We start from the raw sequence: 18,447 nt of genomic DNA on the forward strand, positions 1-18,447 counted from the left end.
TCCCAGGTTTTTTTCCTACTTCTTCCCCTCTTCCTTTCTTTTTTTTTATTTTTTGTCTCCCTGGTTTACCCTTTATCCACAAAAGTTTTGGGGATCTTGTGGGATCCAGGATCCATCCAGCCCCACAGGGAAGTGTCACCGTCACCATTTCCGTGCTTCTATCCCAAATCCTCCCTTCCTGCTTCCCCCCAAGTGACAGCAGTGACACAGCAAGGGGTGACACTTGGTTTGATGATCCCAACACTCCAAAAACCCCAAAAAATAACCCCAAACCCCACACGGATCCCAAAGGAAAAAAAACCTTTTTGTTTTAGGGTTTTTTTTAGGTTTTTCTTGTATTTCCAAAGCAGGGACTGTCCAGCGAGGGAGGCGACACTGGGGTTGCTTTGTTTGATGATCCCAAGGCTCCAAAAAACCCCAAAAAAGAAACCCTAGCCCCCACAGAGATCCCAAAGGAAGAAACCTTTTTTTTAAGGGTTTTTTTTGTATTTCCAAAGCAGGGAGTGTCCAGCGAGGGAGGTGACACCTCTGGGGTGTCCCTGGTGCCAGGGGGATGCAGGTTTGGGGTTCCTTTTATGGCTCTTCACCCACTCGGGGCATTGTCCCTACAGTGTTCTCCGCTCCCTCCCATCTTCCCAGCGGGGTTTTTTTTGGGATCCATGGCCAAATCCAGGACCACCAGAGGCTCTTCTCCCATGGATCCTGGGGCTCCTCAAGGTCACGTCCACAAAATCCCTTTTTTTCCCAGCGTCCGTCTTTTTTTGGTAAAAAACCCTTTCCCCTCTCCCCACCCACCCCAAAACCCCGCTGAACCCCCCAAAATCCATCCTCCCTCAGCACTCCAGGGGTGCTGCCTGCACCTCCACGGCCAGGAGCTGTCCCCGGGGCTGCACAGGATAAACCACGCGCACGGCCCCGGCCCCACGGAGCGATTCCCGCCGGGATCCGGCACGCGCCGCCGCCCCCAGGAGCAGCAGGCACAGCAGCAGCGCCGTCACCAGCGTCCCCTGTCCCCACGGCACCCCTTGGCTGGCCTCTTTAGTCCTGGTGGTCACACAAGCCACCCTGACCGGCGACGCCACCAAGGTGACGTGCAGACACGCCCGGTACTCGGTGTCGGGGCGCAGCCGGGTGACGTTGAAGCTGTGGGTGCCCGCCGGGATCCGCGCCGCGCCCAGCCGCCAGCCCAGCGCCGGGCTGGCCCAGGTGAGGTTGGAGGAGACGGCGTTGAGGCACGGCCGCCAGGCCAGCAGGACGTGATGGGGCTGGACGTCCACCACCAGCAGCTCCAGCTCGGCCTGGCCCAGCGGGAAGGAGCGGTTGACCAGCACGCGGACGCCGCGGGTGTCGGCGCCCAGCAGGTTGTGAGCCACGCACGTGTAGAGCCCGGCCTCGCGCGCCGCGATCCCGCGGATCTCCAGCGTCCCCTCCGAGTGCACCTTGAACTTCCCGTCGTCCCCGAACGGCAGCAGCTTCGCCCCGGCCGGCGTCACCCAGTAAATCTCCGGCTCCGGCTCCGCCAGCGCCCGGCAGTGCAGGGCCACGTCGTCGCCGACCTCGGCCTCCAGGCGCGCCGGGATGCTGCGGGCGGAGATGAGCGGCAGGCACTGCTCCGTCATCTCCCGGAAGGGGACGTCGCGGATGTGGCGGCGCTGGAGGTCGGGGGGCTCGGCGCAGAGCGTGGACTGGGGCTCGATGAAGCGCACGCGGGGCCGCGTGCTGTTGACCCAGCGGATGACGCAGTCGCAGCGCAGCGGGTTGCCGTGGATGCTGATCTCCTGCAGGTTGGGCAGCGACTCCACCGTCTGCCGGTGCAAGGCACTTAGGGCATTGTTGTTGAGCATCAGCGTCTCCAGCTGCGGAAGGTGCTGGAAGGCCTTGGGGTGGATGAAGGACAGCTTGGGGTTGTTGGTGACGTCCAGCTTGGTCAGCTCGGGGAGGTTGATGAGGGCGAACTGGTCGATGGACACCAGCTCGTCCATGTTGTTGAGGCCCAGCTCCTTGAGGTGCAGCATGTTGGTGAAGTCGCTCTGCTTGACCCTCTGCAGCGGGTTCTTGTTCAGATCCAGGAATTTCAGGCCGGGCACCTGCTGCAGAGCCCTCTTGGGGACATCTGCCAGCTTGTTGTCGTAGAAGGACAGGCTCTCCAGGCTCCTCAGCCCTTCCAGGGCGTAATCCGAGATCTCCCGCAGCTGCATCCCGGCCAGCACCAAGCTCCGCAGGTTGCCCAGGGGCCGGAAATTCATGTCCAGGATGGCGTCCACCTTGTTCCCCCCGACCATGAGGATCTCCAGGCTGGGCAGCATCTGGAACCAGCGGCTGTCCAGCGTCCTCAGCAGGTTGGAGTTGAGGTGGAGCCGCAGGAGGCTGCCCAGGCCGGCGAAGGCGCGGGGGCCGATGCTGCGGAGCCGGTTGTGGTTCAGGTAGAGCTCCTGCAGGTTCCCCAAGCCCGGGAAGCTGCTGTCGGGCAGCTCGGAGAGCTGGTTCTCCTCCAGGTGCAGGCTGAGCAGCTGGGGCATGTTCCTGAGCCCGAAATCCCAGACGTCGGAGAAGCTGTTCTGCGACAGATCCAGCTCCGACAGGTTCCGCAGGTAGCCCAGCTCGCCCTGCTCCAGCCTGGCGATGTTGTTGCTCTGCAGCAGCAGGGTCTGGGTGCCCTCGGGCAGCCCGGGGGGCACCGAGGTGATGAAGAGGTCGTTGCAGTCCACCGTGGCCGCCTCGCGGTAGGCGGAGCGGGGCGTGTACCAGGGCCGGATCTGGCACACGCAGCGCGGGGGACACGCCACCCGCCAGGGCACCGTGGGCGTGGCGCTGGCCGCCACCACGCACAGCAGCAGGCAGCTGGCCTGGAGGCCTCTCATTTTGGGCTGGAGAAGGTCACAGGGAGCATCCAGAGCTGGCCACGGGGTGACAGCAGTGATGGTGAGGTGGGGACGGCGCCCGTGGTGGGGGATGATCCATGCGAGCCCCTGGGAGCGTCGGCCCCGGCCTGGTGCCCCCAAAATGGGAGCTCAAAGTGCTGGGGGCACCTCAGTCAGAGCTGGGCCTCTTCTTCCCCCCCAAAGGAGTCGTTCTCATGCTCGGCTGCATCTTCTGGGCTCCTCCTCGAGGTCATTCCTGGAAAAATTACAGAGTTGGGTTAGAGGAGGGGTTGGGTTCGTGGAGAACAAGGGGCAGGTTGGGGAGGTAAAAACCTGAGGATGGCACCCCCAGGACTCTGCCCGGGACCCCCAGTGCCCTCAAAACTGCCCAGCAAATCCATGAATTCCATTTTATATCCATGGCATTCACTGAGCCCTCCCATCCCTGAGAATCTGGGTGGAATTATCCCATGGAATCTGCCCAGGACCCTCCAAACAAATCCATGAATTCCACTTTATATCCCTGATTGAACTGTGTCCTCCCATCCCGTGGGATCTGAGTGGAATTATCCCATGGAATCTTCCCAGGATCCCCGAAACAAATCCATGATTTCCACCTTATATCCATGGCATTTTCTGTGCCCTCTCATCCCAGAAAATCTGGGAGGAATTATCCCATGGAATCTGCCCAGGACCCGCAGCAGCTTCTGGATCTGTGGCTGAGCAGAACCAGAGCTGTGGGACTTGGGAATAATTATTATCCATGGGAATAATCTTCCTGCAGGCTCTGCTCCCTGCTCCTCATCCTCCCAGCTCCAGCTTCCCCCACCCAGGAGCTCCAGCCCCTTTTGCAGCCCTCCAGTGGGATATTCCTTAGGGAAAATCATCCCCAAACACCGGGAATTCTCAGGGGGGATCTGGGACAGGTTTGAACCCCCCAGCATCTCCTGCTCCTCTCCCAATCCAGCCTTTGATTCCATGATTTCCTCCAGCTCTCCCGCCCCGCGCTGACCCCAGTCCAACCTTTTCTTCCTTTAAAAGCCTCTCAAAAACCCAAAAAACCAAAACAAAAAACATTAAAAGAGCGAGAAAGGCAAAGTTTTGGTTTTATCTCCGCCGTGCTCTCCCTGGAAAGGGCTCCTGAGCCGAGTTTATTCCCCATCGACTCCTCCTGGATCGATCCCGCTCTTTTCCCTCCTTCCCCGCTGCTTTTAAAGCAGCTCCTGCAGAACCAGCATGAAAGGAAAGGATGGATCCATCGATTCCCGCTTCCCTCTGATGGATCCACACCTTTCCTTTTAAGTGCTCCGGCGTTTTCGGGTATGTAAAATTTCCAGCTGTTCAAATATCTCGGGAATCTTTTCTCCTTTAAAAAAAAAATTATGGAGGAATTTGGGGGAGTTTTGTTTCTTTTCTTAGAGGTGTGAAGGAAAGGCTGGAAAAGCTGCCTGGTTCCAACCCTGATTTTCCAGGGAAAAGCCCCCCAGCTCTGCTGGTTTTATCCATAATTGGATTTGATCTCGTTTTTCCCAGCACGGGGCAGGGTTGCAGCATGGATGGCTGGGAGGAATCTTGGATACGGGATAATCCAGGGGTTTGTGTGAGTCACAGGATGGGAACTTGTGGGAAAATGGTGGATTTGGGGAAACTAAAATTCATGAGAAATAAATGCAGGGAAAAAGGAAAAATATAAAAAAAATATAAATACAGGGGAGAAAGGAGAAATACAGGGGAAAAAAAAGAGAAATACAAGGAAAAATGAGAAAATAAAAGGATAAAAGAGAAATAAAGGGACAGAAATTAGAAATAAAAAAGGATAATGGAGAAATACAGGGGAAAATGAGAAATAAATAAAGGGACTAAGGAGAAATGAAGGCACAAAGAAGAAATAAATAAAGATTCAAAGGAGAAATAAATAGAGGGGCAAAGAAGTGTTAAAAATAGGTTAGAAACTGTTGTAAAATAGTTGATAATTGTTAAGCATGTACTGTTCGTTGTCTAACCTATTTTTAATGGAATAAATAAATAAAGGGACAAAGGAGAAATAAATAAAAGGACAAAAGAGAAATAAATAAAGGGACAAAGGAGAAATAAATAAAAGGACAACAGAGAAATAAATAAAAGGACAAAAGAGAAATAAATAAAAGGACAAAAGAGAAATAAATAAAAGGACAAAAGAGAAATAAATAGAGGGACAAAGGGCCCCGAGTGTCGCCGGCACCGTGGCAACCGCCCCCCCTCGCCCCTCATCTGTATGCCCGGGCTGAGCCCCGCGGCCGCCGCGGCTCCATGGAAACCCCGAGCTCCGGGAACCCCGGGCTGGAGGCGGGAGATGGGATTGAGGAGCTGCCACAGGGAGAACTGCGTGCTTTTGGGGCGTTTTCGGAAATTCCGGGGGGTTTTGGAGCTCGGCAGTTGCGGGGTGGGTGTTCCCGAAAAGGATGCTGCAGGGATGGGAGGGTTTTTCTGGGGTGCGAGGCTGTTCCTGGGATGGGAGAGTTTTCCTGGGATGGGAGAGTTTTCCCGGGATGGGAAGGTGTTTCTGGAATATGAGAGTTTTTCTGAAATACGAGGGTTTTCCTGGGATGGGAAGGTGTTCCTGGAATGGGAAGGTGTTCCTGGAATATGAAAGTTTTCCTGGGATACGAGGCTGTTCCTGGAATATGAGAGTTTTGCTGGAATGATGAGGCTGTTCCTGGGATGGGAAGGTTTTCTTGGGATAGGAAGCTCTTCCTGAAATAAGAGAGTTTTCCTGAAATATGAGGGTTTTCCTGGAATCATAAGGCTGTTCCTGGGATGGGAAGGTTTTCTTGGGATAGGAAGCTCTTCCTGAAATAAGAGAGTTTTCCTGAAATATGAGGGTTTTCCTGGAATTATAAGGCTGTTCCTGGGATGGGAAGGTTTTCTTGGGATAGGAAGCTCTTCCTGAAATAAGAGAGTTTTCCTGAAATATGAGGGTTTTCCTGGAATCATAAGGCTGTTCCTGGGATAGGAAAGTTTTCCTGGGATGGGAAAGTTTTCCTGGGATGGGAAAGTTTTCCTGGGATGGGAAAGTTTTCCTGGGATGGGAAAGTTTTCCTGGGATGGGAAGGTTTTCCTGGGATACCCGGCCATTCCCACCCCCCTTTCCAGCAGCTTCGCCCCCTAAACCCAACACCAACCCAAGGGTGACACAGCGTGGGACAGCGATGTCCCCACACACGTCCCCATCGTGTGCCACCCTCTGTCCCTCACAGCAGCCTCCAGCTGCCATTTCGGGATGTTATTCCCTAAAAAAAACCATTTCCACGGGTCAGGGAGCACCTGGCCGAGTCCCTGCCGAGGTCTGAGCCGGGATTTTTGCTCAGGAAAAGCGGCTTTGGAAGCGTTTGCTTGGAGCTTTTCCCAGCAGAAGGAGGGGCCGTTTAGATGGGATTTTGGGAAGAAATCCTTCCCTGCGAGGGTGGCAAGGCCCTGGCACAGCTTTCCCACCCCTGGAAGAGTCCAAGGCCAGGCTGGGCAGGGTTTGGAGCCACCAGGATGAGCAGAATCTGCTCCAAACTCCCTTTTCCAGCGATTTCTCTCCTCATTTAATCCTTGTTTTGTGCACAGGGATGGGATTTTAATTTTAATTTTTTTTCCCATCCTCCTGCATCTCCGCGGGCAGGGAGGGCGATAACGTGATCCCTGTTATTCCTGCTTGTCTGGGAGGCAGCCGGGAGATAAAAACGCAGCCGGGAGCAGCGGAGAGCTCGGCTCTGGCTGGGGAGCCCGGGGGCAGCAGCCGCCTCTTATCTCTTATCTCTTATCTCGGTGCTTCTCTGCCTCTCTCCGGCTGCATTTTAATGAGGAGGGCTGGGAAACCAGCCTGGTGTGCTCATCCGGCCGCTTCCAGGCCCTGGGATTGTTGTCTCAGTTCTGGAATTGTTGTTTTGCCTCTGGAATTGTTGTCTCAGCTCTGGAATTGTTGTTTTGCCTCTGGTATTGTCGTCTCAGCTCTGGAATTGTCATCTCAGCTCTGGAATTGTTGTCTCAGCTCTGGAATTGTTTTGGTTGTGGTTTTCCCCCTCCAAACGCTCCCACAGGTTCCTGTGGCTTCCCCATTCCAGGCTCAGCCTCCAGCCTGGAAAAAGGAGCAGAGTTTGGCCCTCTCTGCCACAAACTGCACATTCCAGAGGGGTTTGGATACCACAGTCACTCCCTAGGGATCGCACATCCCATCCCAAGGGAGCTTTGGAGGCTGAGGAGGTGCCCAGGTCCCTTGGCTGGGTCCCTTCTCCAAAATTCAGCTTTTGGAGTTCGGCTTTTCCAAAGGTTCATTCCTGTCGGGATAAATCCCCAGGGATTTTCCCAACATTTCTCCCTCCATGGCTTGGAAAAATCAGGAGAGGGGTGGGCACTGCTGGGAACAGCGACAGCTCCTGGGTGACTTCCAGCTCCTCCTGGGACATCCCAGACCATGGCCAGGATCAGGAGTGAAATCCAGGAGTGAAATCCATGAGGATCATCCCTCCCTGCCCCGCAGGAGCTGCCTCTGGGTGGCACAAATACCACAAAAGGTGATGGCTTCCCCATTCCAGGCTCAGCCTCCAGCCTGGAAAAAGGAGCAGAGTTTGGCCCTCTCTGCCACAAACTGCACATTCCAGAGGGGTTTGGATACCACAGTCACTCCCTAGGGATCGCACATCCCATCCCAAGGGAGCTTTGGAGGCTGAGGAGGTGCCCAGGTCCCTTGGCTGGGTCCCTTCTCCAAAATTCAGCTTTTGGAGTTTGGCTTTTCCAAAGGTTCATTCCTGTCGGGATAAATCCCCAGGGATTTTCCCAACATTTCTCCCTCCATGGCTTGGAAAAATCAGGAGAGGGGTGGGCACTGCTGGGAACAGCGACAGCTCCTGGGTGACTTCCAGCTCCTCCTGGGACATCCCAGACCATGGCCAGGATCAGGAGTGAAATCCAGGAGTGAAATCCATGAGGATCATCCCTCCCTGCCCCGCAGGAGCTGCCTCCTCCAAATACCACAAAAGGTGGCAGCTTTGTCCCCTGTGTGTGGCACCTTCCGGGACGTGGGAAGCCTCAAATCCATGATTTTCAAACAGAAAACTTCAAACCCATGATTTTTAACCAAAAAGATTTTCCTGATTTTCAGTCAGGAAGCCTCAAATCCACGATTTTCAACCAGGAGGCCTCAATTCTACAATTTTCAGACAAGAAGCCTCAAATCCACGATTTTCAGCCCAGAAAGCTTCAAATCCATGATTTTTAACCAAAAAGATTTTCCTGATTTTCAGTCAGGAAGCCTGAAATCCCTGATTTTCAACTAGGAGACCTCAAATCCACAATTTTCAGATGAGAAGCCTCAAATCCATGATTTTCATTCAGCCTGGAAACCTCAAATCCATGATTTTCAGCCCAGAAGCCCTGGGGCCATCTCATTTTATCCCTGAATCTCAGGCCATGGGGTTAACCTGGAGCATTTGGAATTGCTCCAATTCCACGAGGGAAAAAGCTGGCTGAGCTCTGCCCCTGGAGAAATCCGGGACTGGGGTGGGGGGGGGGATGGAATTTCAGCTGGATTGTCCTTCCCTCTGGAAAATCCAGGTTTTTTATCCCCCTAAGCCACGCTGGGCTGCAGCTCTCTGCATTTTTGGGAGCAGCTCCAGCGCCTGGCAGCGGCCCCGGGCTGCAGCAGGAGCTGAACTCCGGCTGTGCCTTCGGATCGCCCTTCCCAAATCCCACATTTCCATCGGCAAATGAGAACATTGCAGACAGGAAGGGGGTGGGGAGGAGGAAAAAGCTGATTTTTGGGTATTTATCTCCCTGCCACCTCTTTTTTTTGTGGTGATTTGCAGAGCTTTGGCTCGTTTTCCTCCCACACAGGGCTGGTTCCATGGAAATTCCCAATCCAACCCCTTCCCATCCGGGCAGGAGAGGTCACAGGAGCATTCCCAGAATATCCCAAACATTCCCCTCCTGCCCCAGGCCCTTCCCGGCTGTTCCTGCCTCGTTTTTCCTGAGCCATCCCCAGGATCTCCTTCCTGAGGGATAATTTAGAGCCCTTCAGCCTCTCGAAGCCGTCGCTGAGGGTTCCAGGGAAAGCTTCCACATGGAATTTGCTTCCAGATTTTGGGAAGTTCTGTGATCAGCGCTGCTCCAGTCCCTGCACTGGGAACTGTGGGGAGCTGGGAGCCCCCAGCATTCCCACAGGGAGATCCAGGATTCCCTGAGGATCCCAGAGAAATCCAGGTTCCCTGAGAAAACTAGGAAAAGTTCAGGATTCCCTGAGGATCCCAGAGAGATCCAGGATTCCCTGAGGATCCCAGAGAGATCCAGGATTCCCTGAGCATCCCAGGAAAAGTTCAGGATTCCCAGAGCATCCCAGAGAGATCCAGGATTCCCTGAGGATCCCAGGAAATGTTCAGGATTCCCTGAGCATCCCAGAGAGATCCAGGATTCCCAGAGCATCCCAGAGAGATCCAGGATTCCCTGAGGATCCCAGAGAGATCCAGGATTCCCTGAGCATCCCGGAGAGATCCAGGATTCCCTGAGGATCCCAGAGAGATCCAGGGTTCCCTGAGGATCCCAGAGAGATCCAGGGTTCCCTGAGGATCCCAGGAAATGTTCAGGATTCCCTGGACATCCCGGAGAGGTTTGGTGACAGAGGGCGGGCGGCCGCGCTGACAGGCTGTGACACACACGGACACAACCCTTAAATTAAACCTTTATCAGCTCTGGGATCTGGGACACGCCGGGAATTCACGGAGAAATTCCCGGGAAAAGGGCCGGGGATGCCAGAGGGGCCGAGGGAGCAGCAACGGAATCACTCAGCCTTCATTAGGGAAAATTAAAACGGGATGAGATGACAATTGCAATTTGTGAGTGTTAATTGTTCTGATGGCTCCGCAGATTGGGAGAGTTAATTGTGCTGGCTCCCAGGTGGGGCCTGGATCGGGCATGGATTGGGAAGGGATCGGAAATGGACCAGGAATGGGAATGGATTGGGAATGGGTTGAGTATGGATCGGGAATGGATTGGAAATGGATCAGAAATGGATCAGGAATGGATCAGGAAATGGATCAGACGTGGATTGGAAATGGATTGAGAATGGATCAGAAAATGGATCCCACCTGCTGAGAAACACTAGGATCCCCATCCCATCCCATCCCATCCCATCCCATCCCATCCCATCCCATCCCATCCCATCCCATGGATCCCATCCCATCCCATCCCATCCCATCCCATCCCATCCCATCCCATCCCATCCCATCCCATCCCATCCCATCCCATCCCCTAAAGGAGCTGAGGGATTTTCCTGGCATCAGGCTGTGTTTTTCCATCCCGTGGGTGCAGGGGGAAGGCTCAGGATCCACATCCCCCTGGAAAATCCCTCTCTGGGAGCCGAGGGAAGGGCTCAGCCCCCCAGAATTCCATAAAACCAGCGCTGCTCCATGCAGGGCGCAGCAGGGACGCTGCTGTGTCATTCCCTGTGACCTTCCCAGCGGATCGGGAATGATCGATAATTAATTCCTCATTAACGCCGCCTCGTTTGCAGAGCAGCTCCCCCCAAACCTCCCCCCTTTCCCTTCCCCCTCCAAGGGCAGCGGGATGGGGACAGGAATGTCCGGGAATGTCAAAGGATTTCAGCTCCTGGGAATGCCAAAGGATTTGAGCCCCCAAGAATGCCAAAGGATTTGAGCTCCCAAATCCCCGTGGTTTTCCATGAATTGTGGGATCCAAAGGACACAGAGGATGGGGAGTGCATCCCAAGCAATCTTCCAGCTGGAATGCTCCCAGCATTCCAGGATCCTGGATTGGGTGGAAAACCTGCCAGCCCCCAGATCCAGAGGCTGGGAATGGCTGGGAGAGTGGCCCTTTGGGGTATTTTGGGAAGCAATATTCCTGCAGCACGGCGTTGGGATGGGATTCCCTCCGGAGGGATAAATCCAGGCTCCTTCAGCTTCCCCCAGGGAGGGAGGGAGGGCTTGGAGCGGAAATCCAGATTATGGAAAATGAAAAAAAAACTGGGAATGATTCCCTGGGTATGATTAAAACTGAATCCGTGGTGGGAGCACTCCTGTTGTTTCTCCAGAGGTTCCTGTGGTTGGGAAAAGTATTCCTGTGGTTGGGAAAAATATTCCTGTGGTTAGGAAAAATATTCCTGTGCCTCAGTGTTGCTGCTGCAGGCGGGAATGCTGCTCAGGGAAGAGGCTGGAGAGGTCTGGAGAAGAGGGAATCTCACTGGAGAACCAGGAATCTGGCTGGAAAACTGGGAATCTCCCTGGAGAACTGGGAATTCTGCTGCAGAACTGGGAATTTTGCTGAAGAATCAAGAATCTCCCTGGAAAACTGGGAATTCTGCCGGAGAACCAGGAATCTCCCTGGAGAACCAGGAATCTCACTGGAGAACTGGGAATTCTGCTGGAGAACTGGGAATCTCCCTAGAGAACTGGGAATCTCACTGGAGAACTGGAAATTCTGCTGGAGAACTGGGAATCTCCCTGGAGAACTGGGAATTCTGCTGGAGAACTGGGAATTTCATTCAGGTGTGGATGCTCTGCTGGGCCCTTCCCTCTTCCAGTTTTTTGTCTCTCCATCCATGGATGAATCTGCTCCTCCCAGAGGAAATGGAGGCAAGGATGGGGCAGCGATTCCAGGGAATTGCAGAGTCGGGAATGGGCCCTGGGATGGGCTCACAAAGAGCAGGGAGACCCCCAGGGCTGCTCCCAGGGAATTCCAGCTCAGGGTGACGCCTGTGGGAGCGCCGTGGGATCAGAGCCATTCCCAATCCCAGGGAAGCCTCTCCCTGCTTTTCTCCTGGAACATTCCGGCCTCCTTGGATGCCAGAAAGGCCTGGAGTGACCAAACCCTTGGAATCACATCCCAGCTGTGTCTGCGGGATCTGGGATCCTCCTGGGGGAGCCGATCCTGCCCTGGGGATCCCTGGATCCTGCAGCCGCTGCTCCAGGGCTGGGATCCCTCTGGAATTCCACAACGACTCTGGAATTCCACAATGACTCGGGAATTCCACAAGGACTCTGGAATTCCACAAGGACTCTGGAATTCCACAAGGACACGAGGTCCTGATGCCAGGGGACAGCCCGAGGTGGCCCAGCTCCCAATTCCCGACAAATTCCAAGTCTGGAATCGCTGGTCGCCGGTCAGGGCGGAAAGAAGGGAAGCTCCAGCAGTTAAAAAAAAACGGGAAAAGATCAAATCCAAGCTTTTCAAGCAGATCCAGCCCCGCCAAGGAAGGGGAACGACCTCCAGCATCCCAAAAAAAGCCGTGGATCGGCGCGGATGCCAAGGAGTCATTAGGAATCCTAAGGAAAACCTACGGTTGCCATGGCAACTGCCAGGCACGGCTCCGGGGCTGCCTCACCCCCTCCCCGGGCACGGAGCGGATCCGTGGGATGGAGGCAAATCCCTCTGGAAGCGCCGGGAAAGGCTCGGGGAGCTGGGGAGGGCACGGAGCAGCGCTGTTTTTATGGAATTTTGGGGGCTGAGCCTCCCAGGGAGGGATTTTCCAGCGGGATGTGGATCCTGCTCATCCCCCCTGCGCCCACCGGGTGGAAAAACCCTCTCTGGTTCCCGGTAAATTCCATTTCCAGCTTATCTGGAATAAAATCATCCCACTGAGCGCTGCCAGAGGGGGGAAAAGGGAATTAATCCATGGAGGAAAAACTGGGATGAGCGAGGGTGAGATCAAACTCTGCTGGTCTGGAACTGGAGCTGGAATGGCTCCGGAGCAGGAAGGAAAAGCTTTGGAGAGGAAAGGAACATCCCAGCTGCTCATCCCCCTCATTCCCATGGAAAAACCCCTCAGTATCCAGGGATTCTGCAACAGGAAATGGGAAAACCTGGGAAATGCAGCAGGAAAAGCTGATCCCTGTCCCCACAGACCTCGAGGGCTCCTGATGGAACCAAATCCATCTCCCAAATCCATTTCCCAAATCCATTTTCCAATCTACTTCCCAAATCCACTTCCCAAATCCATTTTCCCAAATTCATTTCCCAAAGCCATCTCCCAATCTGTTTCCTAACTGAGCAGGAGAAATTCCTGCTCTCCCATCTTTTCTTCCCAAATCCACTTCCCAAATCCATTTCCCAAAGCCATCTCCCAAATCCATTTCCCAATCTGTTTCCTAACTGAGCAGGAGAAATTCCTGCTCTCCCATCTTTTCAGCATCTTGGGAATTCCAGGAAAACTGGGAAAATCCATGGCCAAGCCAGGACAATTCTGCCCAAGAGGATTTTACTGGGAAAAAGGGAGCCAAGGAATAATTAAAGAGCCATAAAAACAGCTGGAAAATGTCCCTGAAATCTCTTTTATAAACAAGAATTCCATGGAAAGGGAATTCCAGCGCGGGATTTCAGAGTGGATGGAAATCCAGGGAATTCCGGAATTCTGAAGCACTGACCCTGATCCTGCCCCTGGGTTCTTCCAGAGGGATGAATCCTGCCAAACTCCGGGAATTCTGGAATGCTGGAGCTTCCCAGAGCCAGGACTGGGACAACCAACCCCGGGAGCTCGTGGGAGTTGGGAAAAATGACTCAGAAATGGGACAGAGTCAGAATTTTCCATGGGAATCCGAACATTCCTGGGAAAAACGCATCTCCGCAGCAATTTGCAAATCGGGATCAAAGCCACCGCCCCGTTTCCTTTTTCCTTTTGGGATTCCAAGGCGAGGGAGAGGCTTTGATGAGGCGTCAAACGCCGCTGGGAGCAGCCAAAATATTCCTTGGAATTTAAGGATCATCCTGGAAAGGGCGACAACCACACGATAGAAAAGCTTTGGAAAAGCTTCTCTTGGCACAGACCGAATTGGTGCTTTTTTAATGGATCATAAATAGGAAAAATCCCTTTTTTCCCCCCTCTTTTTCCAGGTAAAATTTGTATTTTTAATGTTTCCCCCCCCCCTCTTTATTCCCAAAGGTCCTGATGGGAATCAGGAAAGCAAAGCTGCTTCTTTTCCTTCCTAAAAAAGATCTGGAGCTGGCTGCTCTGATCCTTTGGGAAAAGATGGTTAAGATGCAAAACCCCTTTTCCTGCTGATTCCAAATTCCTCATTTAAAATTCCTTATTAAATCCTCTCTCTTCCCAAAAAAAAACAATTTTTTTTTTTTTTCCCCAGCCTGGATTCTCCTCATTTTGACCACCGGGAAGGACAAAGCACCAAACCTCAAATTTCACCTGGGATTGATTCTTTTTTGTTAGGATCATTCTAAATTCCATAAAAAATGGGATTTTTAACAGAGATTGGGAGATTCTGGAGCCTGGAGAGGGTCGGGAAGCTCCAGGATCATTCCTGCAGGGAAAACCTGGCCTTAATTCCAAGCAGAGCTGGTGAAGAATTGATCCCGGATAATTTATCCCAAGGAATTTATCCCGGATAATTTATGGATCCAGTCTGGGTGAGAAGAGCCCCAGACTTGAGTCCCAATTAAGGCCTTTGTGAATTGTCTGGGAACGGATCCCAATTTTTCCCATATTTATTTGTTACCCGGGACCACGCTCCAAACGGAGCCGCTGCACAATTCCTGCTTTTCCCGAGTGTTTGCAAACAGCTCCCACTGCCAGCATTTGGAGGGGGTTTTCCAGCCCCTATCCCACCTTGGAATCTGTGGGAATTTTCATGGAAATGATCCCCAAGATCTCCTGGCCAGATGGAGAGGGGACAGCAAAGGCTCCTGAGGCGATTTTCCCAAAAATTCCTAAAACTCAGCTGCTGGATCCGCCTTTTCCAAAGCCTTCCATAAATAAATGGGTGGCCTGGAATGCTGCTGGGAATTCCAGAGGCTGCCTGAGTCCTGGATAGGTGGATGCTGGAAGTGGCCAGGTTTATCCAGGTTTATCCCTCGACTCAGGAGCAGCGATCCCTATCCCAAAATTCCAACCCCAAAATCCCAGTGCGGGGTTTTATCCACAGGGAACGCCCCCAAATTTCAGGAGTTTTGAACTCATCCCATTTTCCTGCTTATCCCTGGTGGGAAGCAGTGGCTGGGATCGGGATTCTCCTTCCCGAGCTGGGCTGGGAATTATTCCCTTGGGAATGATCCCATAAAACCAAAGTCAGGGGGAGGGAGAGATCCCAGCCCTCATTCCAGGGGCTGGAACCTTGGGATTGGGAACAGACAGTGGGAACAGCTCCTTCATGTCCTGGAAAAGGGATTTGGGAGCAAAAGGGGGCATAGTGAGGAATTTTTTGTGTCCTTTTGGGACATCAGGAATGTTATCCCATGGAATCTCCCAGGGAAGGGAAGAGGTGTTAATGACAGGGCGATCCAGGGGAAAATCTGGGAATTAAGGGGCAAAGCCTTGTGTTCGGGATTCACCTGCACAGGTGGAATTCCCAACCTCCCCCACGCCAGCTCTGGACATTCCCAGCATCCCTCCAAATCCCTGTCCTAGCCAGGAAATCCAGGATCACATCCCGAAAGGGCAAGGAAGTGTTTTTCCAGCTGAAAGCAGGAGCAGGGATGATCCCTGGCCTTCAGGAGAAGGAGCTGTGGATGGGCAGGGTGGCAGAAGCGCTGCTCCACCTCTGGAATCGGAATTCTATGGGAATCTGAAGGAATTCCATGAGAATCCGAGGGAATTCCATGGGAATCCGAGCTTTGATGGGAATGGGAATAGCCCCTCTGAAGCCCCGAGGGGACAGTTCCAGCTCAACACCCTCGGTTTTGGGAAAAGCCAATTCCTGCAGCCCCGCTGAGGCTGGATGGGGTTGGATGGGTATCCTGCAGAATTCCTGGCCCTTTTCCCTGTGCCAAAGGGATCCCAGGGCTCTGCTGGGGATCTGGGCATGGCTCAGCTGCTGGTTTTCCTCTGTGAGAAGAGATATTCCAGCCGAAGTAAAGGGTTGGGAATGGGAAGAGAGGTTCCAGCCGAGGAAAAGGGTTGGGAATGGGAAGAGAGGTTCCAGCCGAAGAAAAGGGTTGGGAATGGGAAGAGAGGTTCCAGCCAAGGAAAAGGGTTGGGAATGGGAAGAGAGGTTCCAGCCGAAGAAAAGGGTTGGGAATGGGAAGAGAGGTTCCAGCCGAAGAAAAGGGTTGGGAGCGGCCGAGGAGCAGAGGCCGAGCCCGGCTCTCAGATCCCGATCCTGCTCTGCCACTTCCAGCGGCGCCAGCAGGTGACAAAGCCGCTCCCACTGCCCGCAGAGGGAACACAGAGAGCCGGGAATGGCAGGGAAAGCCTCAGCAGGGCGGGATCGGGATCCTCGGGCACAGGGAGCCGGGACTGCAGCCGGGACGTGCTGCCCCATGTCCCTGGAGTGACCTGAGGGACATCCCAGGACAATGCCCAGGACAGGGAATCTTGTCCTGAGCCACCTCCCGGCTCGGGATGAGGGAGGCAGGGACGAGCCATTCCCATCCCAGCTTTTCCAGGCTGCTCCGGGGAACGCTGGGCTGGCTCCTGGCTCGGCACAGGGCACAGGAGGGGACACACAGGGGACACGGAGGGGACAGAGGTGACACCCGCGCGTGGCTCCGGAGCCGCCAGCCTTGGCACATCCCGGCTGGAGGAAGCGGATCCCGATGGCAGCGCCCACCCGCAGCTCCAGCCACGGCATCCCCGGGAGCGCCGCTCCCAGGGCTCCTCCCGGGCCCGGCCTCTCGCCGGGAGCAGCCCTGCGTGCCCAGCGCTCCTCCGCGGAGCCTCCAATCCCTTTTTCCAGGCTCCGGGAGAAGCCAGCTCCGGGCTGAGCACCGGGAGAGGCGAGGGCAGCGCTGGCTCAGCCGCACACGGAGCGCGGGGTCCCTGCCGGCCCCGAGCCCTTTCCCGGAGCGGCTCCCGGGATCGCCGCGGGCATTCCCGGCTGGCTGGGCTGGGCGCTGGCACAGGGAGCCGGGCACTGCGGGCGGGTGCAGCCGCGGCGGGGAGGGGCAGGGCTGGGCAGCGGGGGGAGGTAAACACGGCACCGGCACAGAAAAGCAGGAAAATGACATTAAAATGACACCGAAATGGCTCTTCCCGACGTGTCCTTTGCCATCACCTTTGCTGTGCCCCCTCCTCGGCTGGCTGTCCCCTCCCTGGGGTGGCCGAGCGGCTGAAGGAGGGCTGGCCAGGAGCCCCAAGGACCGCGCTGTTCCTCTATTTCACACCCAATGTCCCTCCCGTCACATTTTCCGCGTCGCTCGGGCACCGAGGGGTTAATGCCCGGGAAGCGCCGCTCCCGCCTGGATCGCATCCTGCCAGCATCCCTGGATTCCAGCCCCGCCGGCGGCTCCGTGACCAGCGCATCACCCCCGGCCCCGCCGCCGCCACCCCCCGTTCCCAGCCGCGCTGAGCCAGGATCCGCTGGATCCCGGAGGAGTTTCCAGGAGCGGGAATGCAGCTCCCCGCTGTACCTGGGATCCATCCCCGCCTGCCTCCCGTCCCTTTATCCCCTCCCGGAGCGCCGCTCTCCGTCCATTCCCTGATTTTTTTTTTTCTCCCCACCCCGTTTATTTCCAAACGCGTTTCTCCTCAAATCCAGCATCGAGCAGGGAAAGCAAAGCTCTGGAACGGGAAAAAAACAACCCCGAGCGAGCGGCCGAGGCGCCGGCTCGGTGCTGCAGAGCCTCGGAGCCCCCCCAAAGTCACCCCCGGCCCAAAACCCGAACCACGGCGGTGGCCCCCAACTCACCCTCCGAGTCTGTCCCCGTCCCCCGGCGCCGCTGTCACCGCCTGCCACCCCCCGCCACAGCTGCCCGCACATCTGGCTCTGCTGGCAGACAAAAGGCCGGCTGCCTCCGGAGCTGTCACCGCTGGCGGGGCCCGTCCTTGTCGCTTAGGACGGGGACAGGGCCAGCAGGACCCTCCGGCCACGCTGACCCTCAGGGCTGGAGGCGGAGGGGAAGGAGAGCCCTTCACCCTTCGCTCGCCCGGCGCCTTCGCAGCCGCACAGTCCCCGCTCCCCCTCCTCCTCCTCCTCCTCCTCCCTCTCCTCCCTTCTCCCCTCCCTCCCCAGTCCTCCTCCTCCTCACTCCAGCCTTGTCGCCACGACGTGCCACCCACCCGAGGCAGCTCCTGCTTTAACCCCTGCGGCTCTGGCAGCCCCCGCGGCCTCTCCCGGGGGATGATCCCGAGGGATGAAGGCGCTCCCGGGGATGCTGAGCCGGTCCTCGGGATCCGCAGTGCTCCCGCTGCGCCACCGCCGTCCCCTCCCCGCAGCCGGGGGGCGCCCAGCCCGGGGGTGGGTGGGAGGGGAACACTGGGTGGATTTGGGATTTGTGTCCCAAATCTCCTTCTGCCCACCGGGGTTTCTCGGCATTCCCAAAGATGCGGCCGCGTGCGGCCCCGGCAGCGCCGTGTCCCTCCCCGAGGGGACAGCGCGGCCACCCCGCGGGGCTCCCCGGCTCTGTCCCCAAGCACGACGCGCTGCCAGGGGCTCGTTTTCCCCAAAAAGGGATGTTCAGGGACTCTTAACCTTGGGGGGGAAAAAACTGGGAAAAACCCGCCTTTTGCTCTGGAGAGAGCTGGGGTCGCAGCTGCGTCACCCAGAGGGGGATGGAGACCCCCACGCACGGTGACATCCAGCGTGACACGGGGACAACGACCTGCCAACGGCAGCTGTGGGGCTGGGACACGGGCAGGATTTGGGGTGGGGGCAGCAGAGCACCCCCAGAG

General features: G+C 55.6%; 1 protein-coding gene across 1 annotated transcript; it reads right to left on the reverse strand.

The window, feature by feature from the left end:
* Window positions 1-833: 833 nt before the first annotated feature.
* Window positions 834-4,561, reverse strand: LRRN2 (leucine rich repeat neuronal 2). Its single transcript, XM_041422616.1, has one exon. It carries the CDS (start codon window positions 2,859-2,861, stop codon window positions 834-836), a length of 2,028 nt encoding a protein of 675 aa, XP_041278550.1. The 5' UTR covers window positions 2,862-4,561.
* Window positions 4,562-18,447: the final 13,886 nt, after the last annotated feature.

The sequence above is a fragment of the Onychostruthus taczanowskii genome, unplaced genomic scaffold (genome assembly GCF_017590055.1).
Source record: "Onychostruthus taczanowskii isolate IOZ18803 unplaced genomic scaffold, ASM1759005v1 scaffold74, whole genome shotgun sequence".
In the NCBI taxonomy this organism is placed as follows: domain Eukaryota; kingdom Metazoa; phylum Chordata; class Aves; order Passeriformes; family Passeridae; genus Onychostruthus; species Onychostruthus taczanowskii.